Below are 18427 nucleotides of genomic sequence, written 5' to 3'. Positions count from 1 at the left end.
ATGGCTTTAATATAAATAGGTTAAATAAAAAAAAAAACATTTTTATTAAGTCTTTCACTTGTCTCACATGAATCTAATAAGAATTCTATTCGAAATTTAAACGAAACGTAATTATCCGAGCACAATCTTCAGAGTTGGTAACGTACGCTAACATAGTGGCCGAATGTAATTCAAGGTTTATGGCGTACAATATTGAGGCAGGAATATCGCAGTGTAAGTACAGTCCCCTACGACGCTGACAACAAAAATCGTGCTCTCGGAACAATAACGCTGGCATTCAGTTAAGATAAAGCAGTGCGGTCATAGAACAGTTTAAAATTTTACTCGGAATCAAATTAGTCGTGATAGGGCTGCGAAATCACAGTCGCACGATCCGCTCGCAGCGATGTGGATCATCGTATTGCTTCTGTACCTCGTCACAGGTAAGTGATAGCTAATAAACCAACAATATACTGTGATGCCTTGCTAAAACTGTAATCTGTCCCTAAAAACATTAACGACATCAATAATTTGTACGTGTTGTATTTAGTCTGGATGTAATTAGTAAATAAATGTTTTAGAACGTAAATAAACGCATATAGAACTAGTGTTTTTTTTTTGTAATAAACTCACAGAATAAATAAGTATATAAATAACAGCACCGAAATTTTCGTAATTAATTTTCTTGACCGATAAACCGATAAACATATTTACCCGTTGTTATTTCATCAGCAAACAAATTAATGGATTTTGGTATTGTTCCAGACAGTAACGTCTAATTTATCCATAGTTTTAGAGTTATGACTACGAAATATACGGAAAATGTTTCTCGTACTATATACACCCTTGGTATAACCGATTATAAATTCATAAAACATTTCTTCAAACAGAAAAGCGCAAAAAATCGTGTTATTTGTTAAAGTGAACGTAAAGATTGTCGATGGAATCGGTCGGTAAATAAACACAAATACACTCAAAATCGCTGCTCGTTCCGTTTTCGGTACCAATTCAGTTTAGTATTAGCGATAGAACTTGTGATATCTATAAAATATTCCATTTTATATTATTCGTTAATACATTCATATGTAAGAAACCTATCCAAGGCAAACATATGTATGTCCATTCATTGTAGTCAGCAGTGAATGATTCTATACAGCCGATTAGATAATAATAGTGAGATGTCTATTTATCGAATAATTCTATTAAACTGTGCACGAGCCACACTTGAGGTCGCAGCGGATCGCGGAGGTATTTTTAACATTCCCGGACCAACTCAAGGTTGCTTAAGATAGTCGCTTATTCATTGGGATATGACCTAATTTTCTATAAAACTTATAAATAGATTCCCTAACGCTGAAATTTTATTGATCTGAGATTAATGCCGTGCACAAAATTTTACGGTTTTCCTGATGTTAAACTAATTAACGAAGTCCGCCTAGACCAAGTTCAATGCTTACAGTTCAAGATTTATTAAAATATAGGAGCTTCAATTATTTCACTACCTAATCATTTTAATGTGAAGTGTTTATAGCACCCAACTCATTCGTTGGTACCTACAGCTATTTTGCTTGATTTAGAACTTTGTGGGTGGACAAAACAATTTTGTAAATCAAAAAGATTAATAGAATAATTCTATGGGAACCGGAACGTGAAATCTATTTCGAAAATTAAATAAGTACAAACTACGCCTTCCTCAATTTTGTATGTATTTGACTAGAAGCCCAGCGAAAGGAGACAAAATTTGTAAATACAACGGTTTCCACTAATCTCGCTTGGCAGATATGTTATTTTCAATCATACATAATTCGCTAACGCTTATAATATATTATCGGTAGTTATAAAATCAGTGTCAAAATAGAAAAGTTAATCACTTATATACTTATTATTTTATCGATGTTTTAGAAATCCAAATCCAGATGGTTAAAACCTTTGTTTATAGAAGATTTCCAACTGAAAATATAATTATTATTATACATCATCAATCAATACTACGTGGACTTGATTTTTACGCGAAATAAAAATTGTTAGATATTAAATAAACGTTCATCTACACTTAACTACAGAAACCATATTTCTATATTTATTAGACACGTTATTCTCTCTTTTCATAGCTTTATTTTATTTACTTGTGACAACATTAAATGTGTAAAAACACAAATTGCCTTCTCCTTTATCCCCAGGAACTCGCCAATTGTCCATAACAGAATTCTCAGTACCAAATGTAATAGAAATAGGAGAGGACGTTCGATTGCAATGTAGATATCAATTGGACCCTCAGGAGTCTGATAAGGCGTTGTTTGTGAAGTGGTGGTTTACACCACTGAACGGTACTAGTGACCAACGTAGCCAAATGTACCAGCGGATTGCGGGCCACGAAGCCGCTGCCATACATCATGATATCAGTGAGACTTTAAATCTATTACAGTGTTTCCCTACTTTATAAAAAAAAATATGAAAATTTGCACATACGAGTTTTTCAGAACTAGACGAAAATGACGATATTTTACTATTGAATGTAACTCCGGCTGATTCGGGTGTATATGAATGTGAAGTTTCAAATATAGACGAAGTCAGAAGACACAGCAGTCTTCTGGTTTATAGTAAGTATTGAAAGTGTAACGTACCCACTTTTATTATATTTTTGGTACGACATCAGGCAACACTGGAATATATGAATCTATTTCAGCTAAGGGTAGTGGTCCATCTCTGAACATTACTTTAATAGAAGACGGATCAGATGATGATGAAGAGGAGGATGCTCTCATAACTTGCAGCGCTAGTGATGTTTCACCTTCTCCCTACATGTATATCACCGTGGATGGGTAATAACAATATTAAATTGATAATGTGTATATTAAATGTTCTCTGTCGTAAATATATCATTAACTTTATTGGATTGGATTTCTTGTCTTGTCTTATTATAAAGCAGATAATAAGACGAAATAATTTTCTTTGTTGTTTATGATATCTTCAATGGAGGTCATCTTTGAATAGTCAAACTCTTATCTGTGCTTGATTTTATAAAAATTTTATCAGAAAAAATCTTTTGAATTCCATACTTTTAATATAAAATTTTAGTTCAATATAATTAAAGATTGAAAGTTAAAATTTTAATTTAAGGGAGTATCTGGATTCGGAGGAATTGCTGTCCGGGCCGGAAGAAAATCTGTATGATATAACAAGTTCAGCGAATGTCAGTAAAAGCAAAATAGAGGGCGTTGAAGTCGCCTGTCTAATGTTTTACAGAGAAATGAACAGCACGGAATACCCACATTATTCCTATACCATCACGTATCACAGCGACGAATCAGGTAAAAGATATATGTAGTGTATAAAACATTATTAACTTTCGTCTTATTTTGTTTGTAACAATATAAAATAAATCTAAGAAATAGTTGTAGTTAAATTAATAAAAAAAATTACACATCAAATTTGATTGAGAACATTGTGACTTAAGTAAAACTTAACAATATGCCCTGCGATAGTCGGAAAAGAAAAACGAAACTTAAAAAGATTTTGATCAGCCTAGCCTTTACACTTCTGAATAGTATTAAAATAAAAGATAATTAATAAGTTTTTCTTACCTTATTTACTTTTACTGGTTGCATCTAATTTAAACATGTAACGTCTCAAATTTCAATATTGATTATGGTTTAAACAAAAGAAAATCATATCAATTAACATTAAAAAAAATTAAACTATTAGTTGCACTATACTTTTATACCCAAAACTACCTTCTTCGATACTTATGATATCCCAAAAGAAGAGTTAGTAAATCACGTATCTGTATTTACTTATTGCATATTATACTTTATATTCTTCTACACGGAACTCCTTACCTAAACAAATTTTATATACCAACTCGTTATGAATTTTGATTGTTAAAAAAATTACGAATGTATAACCAGTCAGCTAGTCATAAATTTGTGTTAAGGAATTAATTTTAGCTTGTCGTCTTGCATATTCATTTGCGGAGAAAACTAAACGCGACATATGTCAATCTATAGTTAACAGATTAGAAAAGCAAACTTAATTTTTTCCTTAGTAGCCCTTTCGCTACATACCCCTTTAGTATACATAGGTATTTAACAAAATTACTGCAATTAAATAGTCATCTAATCTGTTTTTTAGTACGGCACTATAAAAGTGTAAGGACTCGTATTATCCCAGGGTTTACTTGCACTTTTTATATTATCTTGAAATATACAATTTAGTATTTTAATCATCATTAGACAAAGAAAGCCGCACTTGCATGTATTCACTTTACTCAAAGTAACACAATCAAATCATCAAACCGTATGTTTTCTTCATAGAAAATGTTTAAAACATTTGTTTTTCCTCGTATTTTTACTTCCTAACACGGCGCATTACAGCATTTACTTCACTGATCACGATTGCCTGTTTGAATATAGTTCTGTGTGCCAAGTCGGTACGATTATGCATTTTTAATTTAAACACCAAATTAAAAACCTAAATACTACCGGTGTTTAGGTTAATGAAGCAAACTCGTACTAGGCAAATAGTACTGCTTGTCTTTACTAACGTGCGATGGTTATGGCAGCGCTGTCTACCACGGAGCTCGTCGAGGAGTCCACAACAGAGACTTCAGATATCTTAAAAAGCACTTGTAAGTCCAATGACCCCAAAATAAACATTTCCTTTACTATTATATGAAAAAGAAAATTATTAATTATTAAAATTTATATTATAATTTATTTATAAAAAAAAATTTAAACACTATATTTTCATATAGAATATCATTATAACAACAAATATATTCATAATACAACGATCTAGGTGCTACTATAACTAAAAATAAAATAATATACACGCGTATTTCGCAGCTTTCACACACATATTTTATAACACATGTGCAAGATAAACTTTACAGTTATTTGTAAGTAAATAAACAAACTAATTGTATTTCAGTAAATGACCTAAATATTTTTAACACCCGCCAGGAAAGCTTTCTATGCGTCTAATTATTTTTGAAACAAAAATATAATTATAATGTATTATAAGATTAAGTGAAACTTTTTTTCCAAAAAATGCGAAAATCCTATAATATACATAATATAGTTAAAAATAACGTATTTTAAAGTACATAATTAAAATTCTATTTGTAACACCTAAAAATATGAAATAGTGCACGACTTTATATATTCACATACACATATAAAAGTTTTCATATTCAATATCTACTACAGATTGATTTAGTTTCTTTTTAAAAAAAATATATTTACTGACATTGTTTATCTATGACCGTTCTTCCGTTAAACAGTTACTTCTCTTTTATTTCATTGTTTGGTTAAATAGAATTAATTTTCAATAATATAGGCAGGTAGTGATAATAAAATAAGCACATAATTGCCAAAAAATTCCCATTTCAATTTTTTATATTTGTATTATAGATATCAGTAATAAAAGTATTCATACTTATTACAGGTGACGCAGGGTTTGGCTTGGCGTCGTCTGCTCTTCTAGTCATCGCTACTTTCTTTATCAGCCTATCTTTAAATTAAGCCTTCCTTGTGATACTAATAAATAAATATATGTTTTTATATTAAAACTTTTTTTAAATTTTCAGTCTTTATTTTTATTTTTTTTCTATGATATAATTGTGTCCTTGTAATATTCAATCTCATTCGAATATTATACTGTGAAAATGAATATCGACAATTTTTAGATTTTTCTTTCATTTATATCATAATTTCGTGAGCATTAAAACGGTCAATGTTATTTTGACGATACAAACTGGGGTAAATTTTACATAATAAGTTAAATAAATTGAGCTAAAATATTAAAAACCTTTTGAAGATTAAGTGATCAATTACTTAGTTTAATATACTTTTTTTGTTATGTTTAATCGATTGTATTTGACGTAATTTTATAATAACACGCTTACGAAACTTCTGATACCCGCATTGTATCTCATATAAAATTATTATTAAAAACACAATATTTTAATTCTTGAAAAGGTTTAGGAAAAGGTAAATGATACATTCACAAATATCTCCATATATAATTATGTAAATTTCATTTACACTTTATTTATGCATCTGATGATTGACAATGAACATCACTACGTCATTAATAAAAACTTAGGGCAAAAATAACTTCTATTTAGGTACACAACATTGGTATGGTGAGTTTAAAGAAAATTTTAATTACATTTCTCATAAAATAATATTATAATAACCAGTATTCTAATGTGACAATGATTTATCTTATTTTAAATGTATTTTTAAAATTGGCTTTTTATTGTGTAACTGGCAACAAATTATGGCATTCGAAGTTCAAACATTTAAATTGTAAAACTAGAACTTATGTCGAGTATGATTTAAATTGGCGGCATTTTAAAGCATATTATGAAATTAAAAAGATACACAAGAAAAGAGAACATTTAATATTTCCCAGATTCCCTTAACCTGGTTTGAATTGTGTTTTTCATTAAAAAATAAAATAACGACAACATACAGTCTTCACTAAAATTGTAAAATAATTAAATTTTTAAATTAAAAAATAATTAATTTATTGGATTATAATAAAACTATAAAAAGTTATTTGGCATATTCTTAAATTAAACTTACAAATATTGGTTGTACAAATTCCTACTATTTTGTTATTCTTCTAGAAACATTACGGAATAAATTTAGGAACTTTTTAAAAGCAATATTCTCAGGCCGAAACAATGACACCGGTTATAATGGGGCTGCCACCTCAATTCGTATTTATAAGACACTCCCAGAAAATTTTCAAGCTACAACATACAAAGACCTGACTAACAGATTTTATTCCATGTATGCAGGCAATAAGAATAAAACATTTTTGAAAAAAAATTGAATTGATCGCATAAGTGTTTTGCTGACCATCCCAACTAGACCCCAAGAATGAAGTGTTACATTATAAATGCTTAGTTATGAATAGAAATGTTATATATAAATTTGAGAGCAAATAATTTATACAGGGCTCGTTTTCCAAATGTTACAGCAAAAGGTGGTAGCCCCAGTATCAGTTAATGCTACTTTACTTACATTTACTCCAATAGAATATGAAACTACTTAACATTTAACATACACATATTAAACTATTGCTGGACTTATGTTTAATGATTTGACAGCATTTTTAACAATAAATTACTTGTAATACAATGTACCAAATAGCACGATTCTCGATTCGATGTGAAAAGCTTTTTAATATTAATGTTTAATGTACAACATCGGATAATAAGTTGTAAATGTTCTTATCCTACTAAACGGGTATTACATTTAATTTAATCACTATGTATATTTTATAAAATAGCATTACAAAAATATTTTCACATTTAAAATTATCATTACAACAACAAAACTTTGTTCTTAATATTATTTTTTATTGAATATCAGATGGACTAAACTACAACTGTACTTATTCGTCATAACAAAATTTCTTGTAATATATTTTTCTTTGTCATAAAAAATAATTAATCAATAATATTAATTTATTACATGTAAAACTGCAACTAAAGTAATTTCACTTTAAAAGCACTTAAAGCCTCAATGTACTTATCAATTATTTTCATAGACAAATTATTCTATATTTGGCAAATATAAAACCTATTTTTATGATAGGTAATTGTAAAATATAAGGATGGAATACAAACATAGCTGCAATATTGTTGTGCCATAGATTACATTTTGTTACAATTTTGTGAGGGCTCATGTTTTATTTGATTACAATAATTTCTTTCATACCATAAAGCCATAATCTCAGGTTACATCAAATACCTAAAAATACCATAATAAATAATATTTTACTTAACTTTGGCTTAATAAATAATTTCCTTTGGCTGTTGATGTTATAAGTTTTGGCTTTGAATACAGTCTAAGACATTAAATATATTTTGTCATTAACAAAGCGATAGTCTTTTGCCACTCATCCTAGTCTTATCCCACTTGAACTTAAAGAAAACCTGATTTCAGTTATTCCCCCTACATTTTTCACTACTGCCGGGGCTTCCACTTAATATACTGCAAGAGTTGTGCCGATTTTTTCTAGGCCCATCCATATTGCTCTCTGCACCAGCAGCTACCGATGTCAGTGCAACAGTTTTATCAAAATCAATTGTTGTATAACCAATACTAGATGGTGGATTCATTGGATTGGATGTGGTTCTGTCGATACTGGACTGTGAGACGACTCTAGCTCTAGGTTGAGATGTGTGCGAAGCCGAGCTTTCATTTTTGGAGCTGTTGTATGACTGACTTTCTGGGGAAGCAAGCTCTCTTGCTACTTTAATATTCTCTTTATTGGTATCTATATCAAGAACTGCGTAATTGACTTCCATTTCCTCAACTGGCGACATTGATGTGAAGGTATCTGACTCTGAAAATTTTTGGTTGTGTTCTGAATTGTGAATCGTTCTTGAACCTTTTGCACTATCTGAGAAATCGCCCAGCATCACATTTGCATATGTATTTATTTCTGGTTTTAAACCAACAGTCAAATTGCAATATTCTACTTGTTTTGGTGTAAGAGGTGTTGTTGGGACTGGGTCAGCTTTAATGTCTGTAGCTGAGTTGTTAGAACTGGGCGCAATATTCACATACATTCTAGATGTTTCTTGTTGTTCAGTACTAAGTTGAGCATAATGTTCACTTGAGCAACTTATTGTAGGCGACAAAGGGTGGTTTGCTGAATCTGATTTCATTTCATTGATGTGTCTCCTTTCTAAGAATCTTGTTTCGTCTTCTATATCCCTGATTGTATTTAAAGCGATTTCTTGTTTCAATGTTTTCCGAAGCATAGCTAGGTCCCTATTAAAATCATTTGTATAAACATGTCTTGTGTCATTGTTGACATCGGTCTGGTTATTATTATGTTCTCGTTTAAAATCCCTCACTTGATAAACATTGGTTACATGGTTGCTTGATGACTGTGATCTTGGATACAGTGGCATCACTTCTAATATGTCAGCACTGGATGGAGAATGGGGAGATGGTATAATTGCTGGTGGAACTGTACTGTTTATGGTGGTGACGTTATTATTGAAACCTGTTCCAGTATTGTCCGGTTGCCCATTGTCGACAGAGGATCGATGGATAACAGTGGCTTGTAATGTTTGTCTGCCTTGAGGGGATGGTGTTAAACGAGAAACTGGATAGGGCACAGAATCGTGAACAACATTTCTTAACTGTATTTGCTGTTGTAAAGTTTGAAATAATAGGGAAGCTCGGCGACATCTGAATCCATAAATGCCTTCACCGGTTTCACATCTTCTACCTTAAAGCAACATAAATCATAGATTGAAACATTAATGAAAACTATTACTTTAAGATATTTATACAATTAATTAAAGATGTAAGTTTCTAACCTGATTCAAAACTGAATATTTCTCCTTCAAAGCCATATCTCCGAAGTGAATGAAGAGGCCAGATAGTAGAATCTCTGCCTTCTCTATATAAAATAATATCAGATTCCGTGATTTCCAGTTGTCCAGAGCACAAGTCTACGCCGTTTTCATCAATATTAACAACACGAAAAACATTTGGATGTAGATCAGATATTTCTTTTTTACTCTGAAGGCAACCCATTATGTTGTTGATGAAGTTAAAATAATGAAAAGAAAAAGATAAAGAGAGGCATTTGATCAAATTGTAGGTCCAAAATTTTGACTCAAATAGAACTGTACCAAGTTTATTGTATTTTATTTAAAAACAAAATTTTGATATTGTTACCGATTTATTATGACTTCTAACATTATATTTGGTTTATTTATTTTTTTTAATAATTAGTTGTAAACAAAAAGCATCGAATTGTATCTTCTGTCAAATGTCATTTAATTTTCCCGTGTTTCTCTAGTGTATATAGGCAAAGGTTTTACGTCATGCTTCCAAAATTCTATTTAAACTTTTTATGCCATTTTTCATGTAATATAAAGTGCTGACTACAATATAAATAATGAATATCGTTTACCTTTTATTGAAATTAGTATTTCAAATTCAGAAACTTAATTTATTAAAATTAAATTATATGTTTTATAGTAGTATTACATCTTTAGAAAATTATAATTTTATATACAAAGGAATATAATAATAATAAGTAGTCTTTATAAATCAAAACTGTAATGATCACGTTACAAACTGCTTTCACATTCGACAATAATTGGTGTTCGAATGACTGTTTTCATTTTTAATTCACTCATATTTGTAGCATGAGGAAGGTTATTGTTGTAATGCCTTTTTTCAGGCTTACAGAATTTTTTCACAAACTGTAGGTTGTTATATTTTGCTATTGATATAGGCAAATACATTTTAAAAGCCAAACGAAGTTATTTAAATTCGTCATATGGGAAAAAGACAAGATTTTTTGTAAAATGGTTTCGGAAAGCAGTTCAACACTCACGATCTTGTCATCATTCTTTAATATTAAAAGATTCCGGTCTTTGTCGATCTCTACGCATATCTTTCAACCAATTTTCATGAACCTTTTGACCGAAGTAGGATATACTAGGAACGCTTTCAAGTGTGAGTACCCTCTTATCGGCAATATAACTTCAGATTTCAGATTCTAAGCAATTATCACAATGAACCATGAAGTGGAACATTCTAAGCATAGTATTATTTTCATTTTGACCACACGATTATTATTAATTTCGTGTCTTTTCAAGATATCGTTTCATTACTCTTAGATAACAAATAAGATTACGATTAAAAGATATTCCTTTTGAACTTAGCCTTGTAATCGTAAATTCAAACATTTTATTATGTAATAGCTTCAAATTCATGAAGAGTGCAAGAATATCTATTAACTCTTTTTTTTCATTTTAATTTGTAGATACTTTTGTTTTATACTTAAATAAATTGAACATCTTTACTTTTGTATGAATTGATATATTGCCATTAAGTTTCGTTCAACATTTCTGGAAAAAACATCTTTAAACCAAAAAAATTTACAAATTAATAATTATCTTACGAAAATTCAATAAAGTAATTTCGACGACTATTAATTAAATAAGCAGTGATGGTAATTCTATCTACCGTTACATAGAAAATGTATACTTAGATTATTTTACATCTTTTTACAAAAATAAAATATTCATTAATGTCTATCTTCTAAATCCACAACTAACAAACATACAAATAAATAGATAAAGATGGAAAGGATCAATTAAAACTACCTCTTCACTATTGAAACTATTGATTAAAATTTTCTTTAATTCTAAGTTAACAAATAAATCGAGTACCATATAAAACATTTATAAATACATATGTGGTATTATTTTTTTATTGCTGTATAAAAATATATACTTAATATTTATAATTTATGTCGTATCAAAAGTCCGCAGCTTTCAATGATGAGTTCAGCCAATTTAACGTTTTGTGTACTTTCAGCATCCGATGTTTTTTTTGTAATCTGTGAAACCAGTTTTTGCAACACTAGAATAGTAGTGGACAGAGACGGGTTGGCGGGAATCGTTGTGTCCAATGGCTGCAACAAAAATTTTAAATACATGTCAGCAGATATCAGGGCCGTGCACAGAGATTTGGACTAGGGAAAGCAGAATATGTTCGAAAAAAAAAATACCAATTTTCATCATAATTTCCTACTCTCAAACATTGATAAGAATGAAATTTAATACATTCGCGAGTATTCATTTAAATGAAAATAGGTATTATTTTTAACGGGCAGACGAGAACACGATCACGGTTGTTGCAAAGTTACCGAAACGTCGGGAGTAGGTATGTAGTTTTTAAAAATAACTTAATACGCGTAATAATCCGAAAATATTAGTTTCATTTAAACATTGATAATATTCGCGCATAATGTATAAATGAATGTAATGAATCTGTCAATTACCTCTGAGCCACGAAAGTACCTTAAAACGATTACGTTCTGTTTATAACCGCTTTATGAAAGTTATTTAAATCGGAATATCCAGTGGAGATCCAAACATTCTTATTATTATTATTTGAAAACCACAAACAAGGAAAAAAAAATTGTGTGTAAACAACCTGCTAGCTAATTAAAACTGTCTTAATACTTTTTATTAAAACGAGTAATACCTTTTTTTAGTTTAATCTAAACTGGTCACACACATTCCCTTTGTAATTATTTTAATTTTATCATGAAAACAACAACAAACGACAACAACAAATTCAAAATTTAAACGTCAATTGAAAATGTACTCGTGATTAATTTCGTTAAACACACATCAACAGCACAGATCTCACAATTACAATTTTCCATAATTCACTCATTAGCTAATTAAAACTTATTCACTTGCGCTTAGAAAGACAAATGATAATATTCAATAATAACAAAATCGCGAAAAAAATATATGAACAGTATACCGACCAATCAAATAGTCCCGTTTCATTTGACAGTTAACACAGTTTCCATGACGTTTTAAAAGAATAGGGTTAAGGAAGCAGTGCCTCTCGAACCATAATTTAAGAATTTACACATGCATAATTTTGGCACACACACATGCAAACATTTTCTGTATACAACACGAGATTTGTATATCGTCATTGAGATTATTTATATAGAAAATATGCACCGAGTAGTGCAGTTAGCAGCGGGCGATCGAAAATGTTTCGTTTTGTTTATAGATGGCACTTTTAACAATATTACCAACTCGTGAATGAAATGACATATTAAATGTCGGTAAACATTCGTATTCCGTAATGTGTGATTAAAAGAATGTAAGAATTACACAATGTAGGTTTAGTTGTTATATGGGTAGGGTAAGCAGTGCTTATTTCCATCTATGGTTTGCACGCCACTGGCAGATATAACAAATGCAAATATCGTCGATATTCGGAACTGTTCATATTTAGACTAACACTTTTTTACCACTTCATATTTACATGTATAATTCTTTTCAGATTTCACTATTGAGTTATTTTAACTGTGTCCGCAAAAAAACGAAGAAAGGTCTTTTACTTATACATCTTTTTTTTTGGAGATTTAACTAATGTAGTAACTTATTTATAATCTCATTAGGCGATATATTTAAGAAGTATTATGAAGATCACTTTTATAGCCTTACCGTATTCTGCATACGCTTGTATAGCTGGGGTGGCATAGACACGATCCATTCAGGCTGATTCTTACAGTTCTCTAAACTTCTCTTCAGTCTTTGTATTGTAATCGCTAGTAAAGGTGATAAGAGAACTTCCGGTTCGGTTACGGAACTTAGAATATTCTCAGCCAGTTCATCGTATCCCACATGGTACAATCCGATGACCTGTCAATAAAGATTCATTTAGAGTTTTTTGTTGGTTGAGGTCGTATAGGACTAAATTACGAACTGGCGTCATATATGACGCTGGCACAATAAAAAAAACTTACGTGCTGTCGTCTTACAAAATTAGTGTCTATGCCCCACAGATCGGCTAAAACTCCAATGTTTTCGATCCATTGTAAGCATTCCTCATTGTTATAGGCCTTAGACTTTTCATGGTCAACACAACTGATAGTCTCTATAGCTGTTCTTATAAGCTTTGTTAGATATTTCATTCTTGGCGTCATTAATTTTTCTGAGCAGGTCATGCTTATATTTCTCTGCGCTACGTTGCCACCGAGAGCTTCCAGTATGTATTGGTAATCTATGTCATACAGAGTGTCCAATGGTTTTGAATATTTAAGATTAAAATGGCATTGGTAGAAGAGCGTGCACGAGATTTGATAATTTAAATTCAATATATCAACATTGACATTTCTCGTATCCTGTGCCACTTCAACTAACGAAGGAAGACTCTCATCCCATATTTTTTCAAATTGTATCACCGTCTTGTCCTTTACAAACGGCATCATAGAACACGTGTAAAATTTATCCAAATAGTTTCTAGTTGTTTTAAGAAAACTTACTAAGCATTCGCTGTTGAATCCTAAGTCCTGTAAGCACAGGTGGTCCTTGGGTAACTTTCCCACTTTGTTCACTAAACGGCAGCTGGCTTCAAAAATATGTCGTATGTACGTGGACCAAATGATGGAGAAAAGGCCCAAACGTAGATACAGATCTGTGATATTTTCTAAACAATGTACCACAGCCTCTAAAACCTCAGTCTTCGACATATGCTTTTGCCATTCCATAGCGTACTCCCAACACATATTAGCAGTGAGGTAGTTAGCTGCTGTACTAAGAGGGAATTGTCGCCGCAGGAGAGACAACCACTTGAATATTTGGGGGTTCTCGTCAACATGATATCGATTGTTTTCCATAAATACAAAGAACGATTCATCTTCCACTGAGCCACTTAGTTCTGTGCTAGTGCTATCAAACGTCTCCATCAACTCATTGGCCACAACTGCCTCAGGAGGTATTCCCATACTACAAAGCCATTTAGCTATTAACTCGGTTACCGAACCCTTGCCTCTCGTATAAATATACTTTAAATTCACATTAACTTCGTCTAACTGCAGTTTAGGCATTTTTTTACCCACAAAATTAGCCTTAAACATTAGAATTATACTTAAAATAGATATGTCCTCCAATTTTCCAATAAGTATGCCCCATTTTGCGTTTTCCTTGGTCAATGTCTCCCAAGCTTCATCTTTTTCTGATGACTCTTCGAACATTTTGGACACAGCTTTACAAGCCATCGCAAGAATCATGCTTCTCAAAGGGCACGATAGATCAACTAACAAGGACCGTATGTCTTCCCACCAGGGCGACAGTTCATTGTATGTTATATTTGTAGCTTCATCCGAGACGCTGCAGATGTAATAAAGAAGAGCTATAATCTTTTCAATCAAATTAAGATTTATTACTTCCAATGACATATCCATTAAATGCATTATCACAAGTTTTACTATTTCTTTGGGATCTATCTGACTGTCCCGTATAAACTTCGACAGTTTGGTGAAATCCTTGACTTTTATTATGGATTTGAAGATATCGCCTGATAGACTATTAAGCTTTTCGGAAGTTATGTCTCGTTTTAGCATTATGAATGGATTTCTTTCTTCTAACACAAAACATGATATGAAATCTCTGTAAGAACTCGTTCGATTATCGGCGAAAGATACTTTATTCTGCTGTCCTTTAAAGTCACTTTCCTGTGCTAGGATGAGAAGTCTCTCCAATATGCAATTATCATCTTCCAAGAGCTGGAATTCAGGTGTTATAGAAGAAACGTCCTCACCATCGTATATTTTTTCTATATCAAAAGCTTCATATACTTTTTCAACCATGTTCCTCATATCATCAGTATTTTCGTTATTTATGAAACGGAAGAAAAGTGTAACTAGTGCAAGATTGCCGAAATAGATTTTGAGCTTTTTTACTTGCTCATTCGCGTCATCAGAAAGGCTGTCCCAGAATAATTCCAAACATGCAACCAGTATGCCCGTGGATATGTCACAGTTCTTAATAATCATTTCTATACAATGTTTCTTAATCTGTAATGTCCTCAATTTTTCAGCACTCTCAAGGATCTCTGCTTTTATTTCGTCATTAAAGTCTGTTGACTTCTTCAATATGTCTCTTACGGATCTGATGATGTGTAAATCTTTGGAACGCTCTAAATGTTCACCTTCCAATGAGTAATAGAAGGGAATGTTGAATTTCTTTAGTTTTCCATCTGGATCTATAAGAACGCATTGCAACTCCGGCAAGTTGAGTCTCTTGTGGTTATACGATCTCTCAGCACCAACCAGCCCACACGTGTTGTACAAGAGTTTTCCATTCTTGGTGGCCGTAAACACAGCGACTCTGCTGCCTCTTTGCATCAGCCTTATATCAATCAGACCTTTTTTTGGATTGTAAATAATCAAAAACATAGCCCTTCTTATTTCCTTAACAACAGACAACTGAGGTTTCTTATTATCAGCATCGAAGATCTAAAAATCAGACACTTGATACATTAATTGTAAAGAAAGAAGAAATGATAATATTACAAAAAAATTGTACCTGAATAAATGCACATTGAGCATCTCTACAGCCTTTAAATAGTCTGATGATATAACCTTTGCTAATATCGAGTACAGAGACTCTCCCTAGACTGTCGGTGAAGGCAGCTAGCCTTCTATCAGGAGATATCGAGACAAAAGTCCCAGAGCGTTGTGAATCATAAATACCATTTCTCATTGATAGAGATTCCGCTTTTATTAGTGGTTCTGAATTCATAGGAGCAGTCTCTGTAGAACCACCTAACCAACCTCTGGATATGAAGAAATCATATATATTATAATAATTAAATACTCTAAGAAAAAGTTACATATTTGTATGGGGATATAATTTTGTAGCTTTTTTGTGCAGTCAAAATGGAATGTAACAGCATTTTTAAACAGCAGTCTAAAAGTTAATAGCTTATCAATAATTTTAAATGCTTCCTGTATATAACCATTAGTAATAAAAAATATAATCAAACCATTAAACCACCATTAAATATAACATGAAATAAGATTATAAGTAAGTATAAAACTATCATCATACTTACGGCAGGGCCGATTTTATTTTGTTAGCAACAGCTCTCGCTACATCCTGAAGTGGTGGAGTGGTTCCGCCTTCCAACGCGTAATGAAATCCGACATACGGTGCAACACCGGACGTAAGGATTAATGAATTAACTGGAGGTATCGAACGGTACCTACAATATAATTAAATTTAATCATTATTTCATTAAACTAAGCTGTTCTGATGCTTCATTTATAATTTTGATTTAATAGCTTTTATTTCATTAATTTTTTTTGTTTTCAAGCTATTAAAGTAGTAGGTATGAGATGTGATATGGAATAATAATAATAACATCAATAAGCTCATAGCAGTGCGTCAGTCATTATTTTTCAGTTTTAACATTTTGACGATATTAAATGGACATAAAAAAGAGTAAATGATTGAATGATGTTTTATGAATCAAAGAGTTACTTTCAAAGAATTTTCGCAAACATATCTTACTGACTATAGCTCTACACAAATATTTATTTTTCTTGTAAAGTTATTATTTCTTAATGTATCACTGTAAGAATACCACTGACATTAGTTTGATACATATAGTGATAACCGAGAGAATATGAGTTTTTTTTTTTTATATACATTGAAAAAAAAAATGCTATGATTTTAGGTACCCTATCCTTAACATTATTATAAAATATTCTATAAGCTAGATTATAACCATATATCATATCCTCCGTATGTAGAAGCTGCTAGGAAATGATCAAAAGTATTTTTCAATTCAAGACCTACAACGGCAGCGTCATTTATTTGTTCTTGATCTGAGAAGTTCCATTTCCTTATAGGAATACTCCTGCTGTCTACAGCATAGTTGTCAACAATCCCAGCTTGGACTGTCAAAAAGCAAAATAGTGCGGTTATTAGTTATTATCCTTCAAAAAAGTCATTACATTGAAGAAGAGGTGAATTAAATGTTAGAATACCTTTAGCAATCTGAGCTTTAGCATTCCTTAATGTTTGAAATAAACTGGATCCAGAGAGCACACAAACACCACTTTGAAAAAGTATGTGAATATCATCTGGTAATGTACCATATGTTCCAGTGTGGCAAGATATCTTTAGAACTGGTTTATCATCTAATTTCTCTAACAATAATAAGTGGCCAGTATTAGTGTAGAAGCCAATGCTACCATTTTGAAACCCAACTACTATACAGAACCAATCTGGTCCATTCTGTAATTAAAAAGTTTCTTTTAATTAATAGAAGAATGTATTAATCTTCATAGATCACTTCACTTACTATGAACTAACCTGTGAGGAATGCTGTGAAGGACATATTGATAGAGCTAAACAAGAAGTAATTTCAGAAGGAAGGGTACCACTCCAACTTATTAGATAGGTATTGCTTTCAGTAGAACTAATCCATTGAGCAGTTAATAGACAAATACGTTTTTTATATCCAACTGCTAGCAAGTTACCGCAGCACGAAAGTGACACTGAACATGTGGAAAGCCAAGTTTGATCTAAAATTAACAATAGATTTATTTGTTAATATATAAAAAAAACATATACGCGGGGATAAGACTGAAATCACTTACCTTCTTTTTCAGATATAAACAAAGCTCTTCCTATCGTAAGAATATCACCACAATCAGCAAATTGTTCTACATTACACATTTTCTCGAAACAAAACAATCACAGCTGATCGTCCAACAATAACGACATTGACGACTGACAATTGACAAATCAATGGATTTTAGATCATAATTTGCCTAAATTGCGCATGTATTTTTAAATAGGATTTTTTTTACAATTATATTGATATTACTGTTTTCCAATAACTAAAGTATTACCATTATTTCCATCTTTATCTTTAGTTTTTGTAATTTTTACAATATTTTTGTTTACAACGAGATACATAAGATTAGAAGTATTATATTATATAAAACTACATATGACAAATATTTATATTTTTTTGGATTTTGTGAAGTCCATTAACAATATTTAAATTTACTGCTTATAATATTACCTATCTATGATTGATATGAAGAGTCAAAAGCAGTCAAG

General features: G+C 31.3%; 3 protein-coding genes and 1 long non-coding RNA gene across 6 annotated transcripts; 1 reads left to right on the top strand and 3 right to left on the bottom strand.

Moving 5' to 3' along the window:
• Positions 1-135: 135 nt before the first annotated feature.
• Positions 136-5565, top strand: LOC116768633 (V-set and immunoglobulin domain-containing protein 1-like). 3 transcript variants are annotated; one of them, XM_032659397.2, is made up of 7 exons: positions 136-422; positions 2160-2381; positions 2460-2579; positions 2666-2801; positions 3100-3290; positions 4541-4606; positions 5425-5565. In XM_032659397.2, the coding sequence occupies exons 1-7, from the start codon at positions 386-388 to the stop codon at positions 5499-5501; spliced, it is 849 nt and encodes a 282-aa protein (XP_032515288.2). In that variant the 5' UTR covers positions 136-385; the 3' UTR covers positions 5502-5565. The 3 variants fall into 3 exon arrangements, with proteins under 3 accessions (XP_032515288.2, XP_032515289.2, XP_061382210.1); XM_032659398.2 differs by lacking the exon at positions 4541-4606 and having other exon boundaries at positions 137-422; XM_061526226.1 differs by lacking the exons at positions 4541-4606; positions 5425-5565 and adding an exon at positions 4471-4493 and having other exon boundaries at positions 138-422.
• Positions 274-1157, bottom strand: LOC133319926 (uncharacterized). The gene is made up of 2 exons (XR_009753387.1): positions 613-1157; positions 274-484 (listed from the first exon to the last, which is right to left on the bottom strand). It is a non-coding gene; the product is annotated as an uncharacterized LOC133319926 (long non-coding RNA).
• A 422-nt stretch (positions 5566-5987) lies between the features above and the next one.
• Positions 5988-9778, bottom strand: LOC116768616 (fibroblast growth factor receptor substrate 2). Its single transcript, XM_032659369.2, has 2 exons — positions 9332-9778; positions 5988-9240 (listed from the first exon to the last, which is right to left on the bottom strand). Exons 1-2 carry the CDS (start codon positions 9549-9551, stop codon positions 7937-7939), a joined length of 1524 nt encoding a protein of 507 aa, XP_032515260.2. The 5' UTR covers positions 9552-9778; the 3' UTR covers positions 5988-7936.
• Positions 9779-11140: 1362 nt separating this feature from the next.
• LOC116768426 (rab3 GTPase-activating protein non-catalytic subunit) lies at positions 11141-18115 on the bottom strand. Its single transcript, XM_032659143.2, has 9 exons — positions 17959-18115; positions 17672-17883; positions 17344-17593; positions 17082-17253; positions 16407-16556; positions 15878-16127; positions 13315-15807; positions 13013-13210; positions 11141-11448 (listed from the first exon to the last, which is right to left on the bottom strand). Exons 1-9 carry the CDS (start codon positions 18035-18037, stop codon positions 11275-11277), a joined length of 3978 nt encoding a protein of 1325 aa, XP_032515034.2. The 5' UTR covers positions 18038-18115; the 3' UTR covers positions 11141-11274.
• Positions 18116-18427: the final 312 nt, after the last annotated feature.

Source organism: Danaus plexippus, chromosome 4 (genome assembly GCF_018135715.1).
Source record: "Danaus plexippus chromosome 4, MEX_DaPlex, whole genome shotgun sequence".
Taxonomy (NCBI): domain Eukaryota; kingdom Metazoa; phylum Arthropoda; class Insecta; order Lepidoptera; family Nymphalidae; genus Danaus; species Danaus plexippus.
This window is presented reverse-complemented; position numbering and strand designations above follow the sequence as displayed.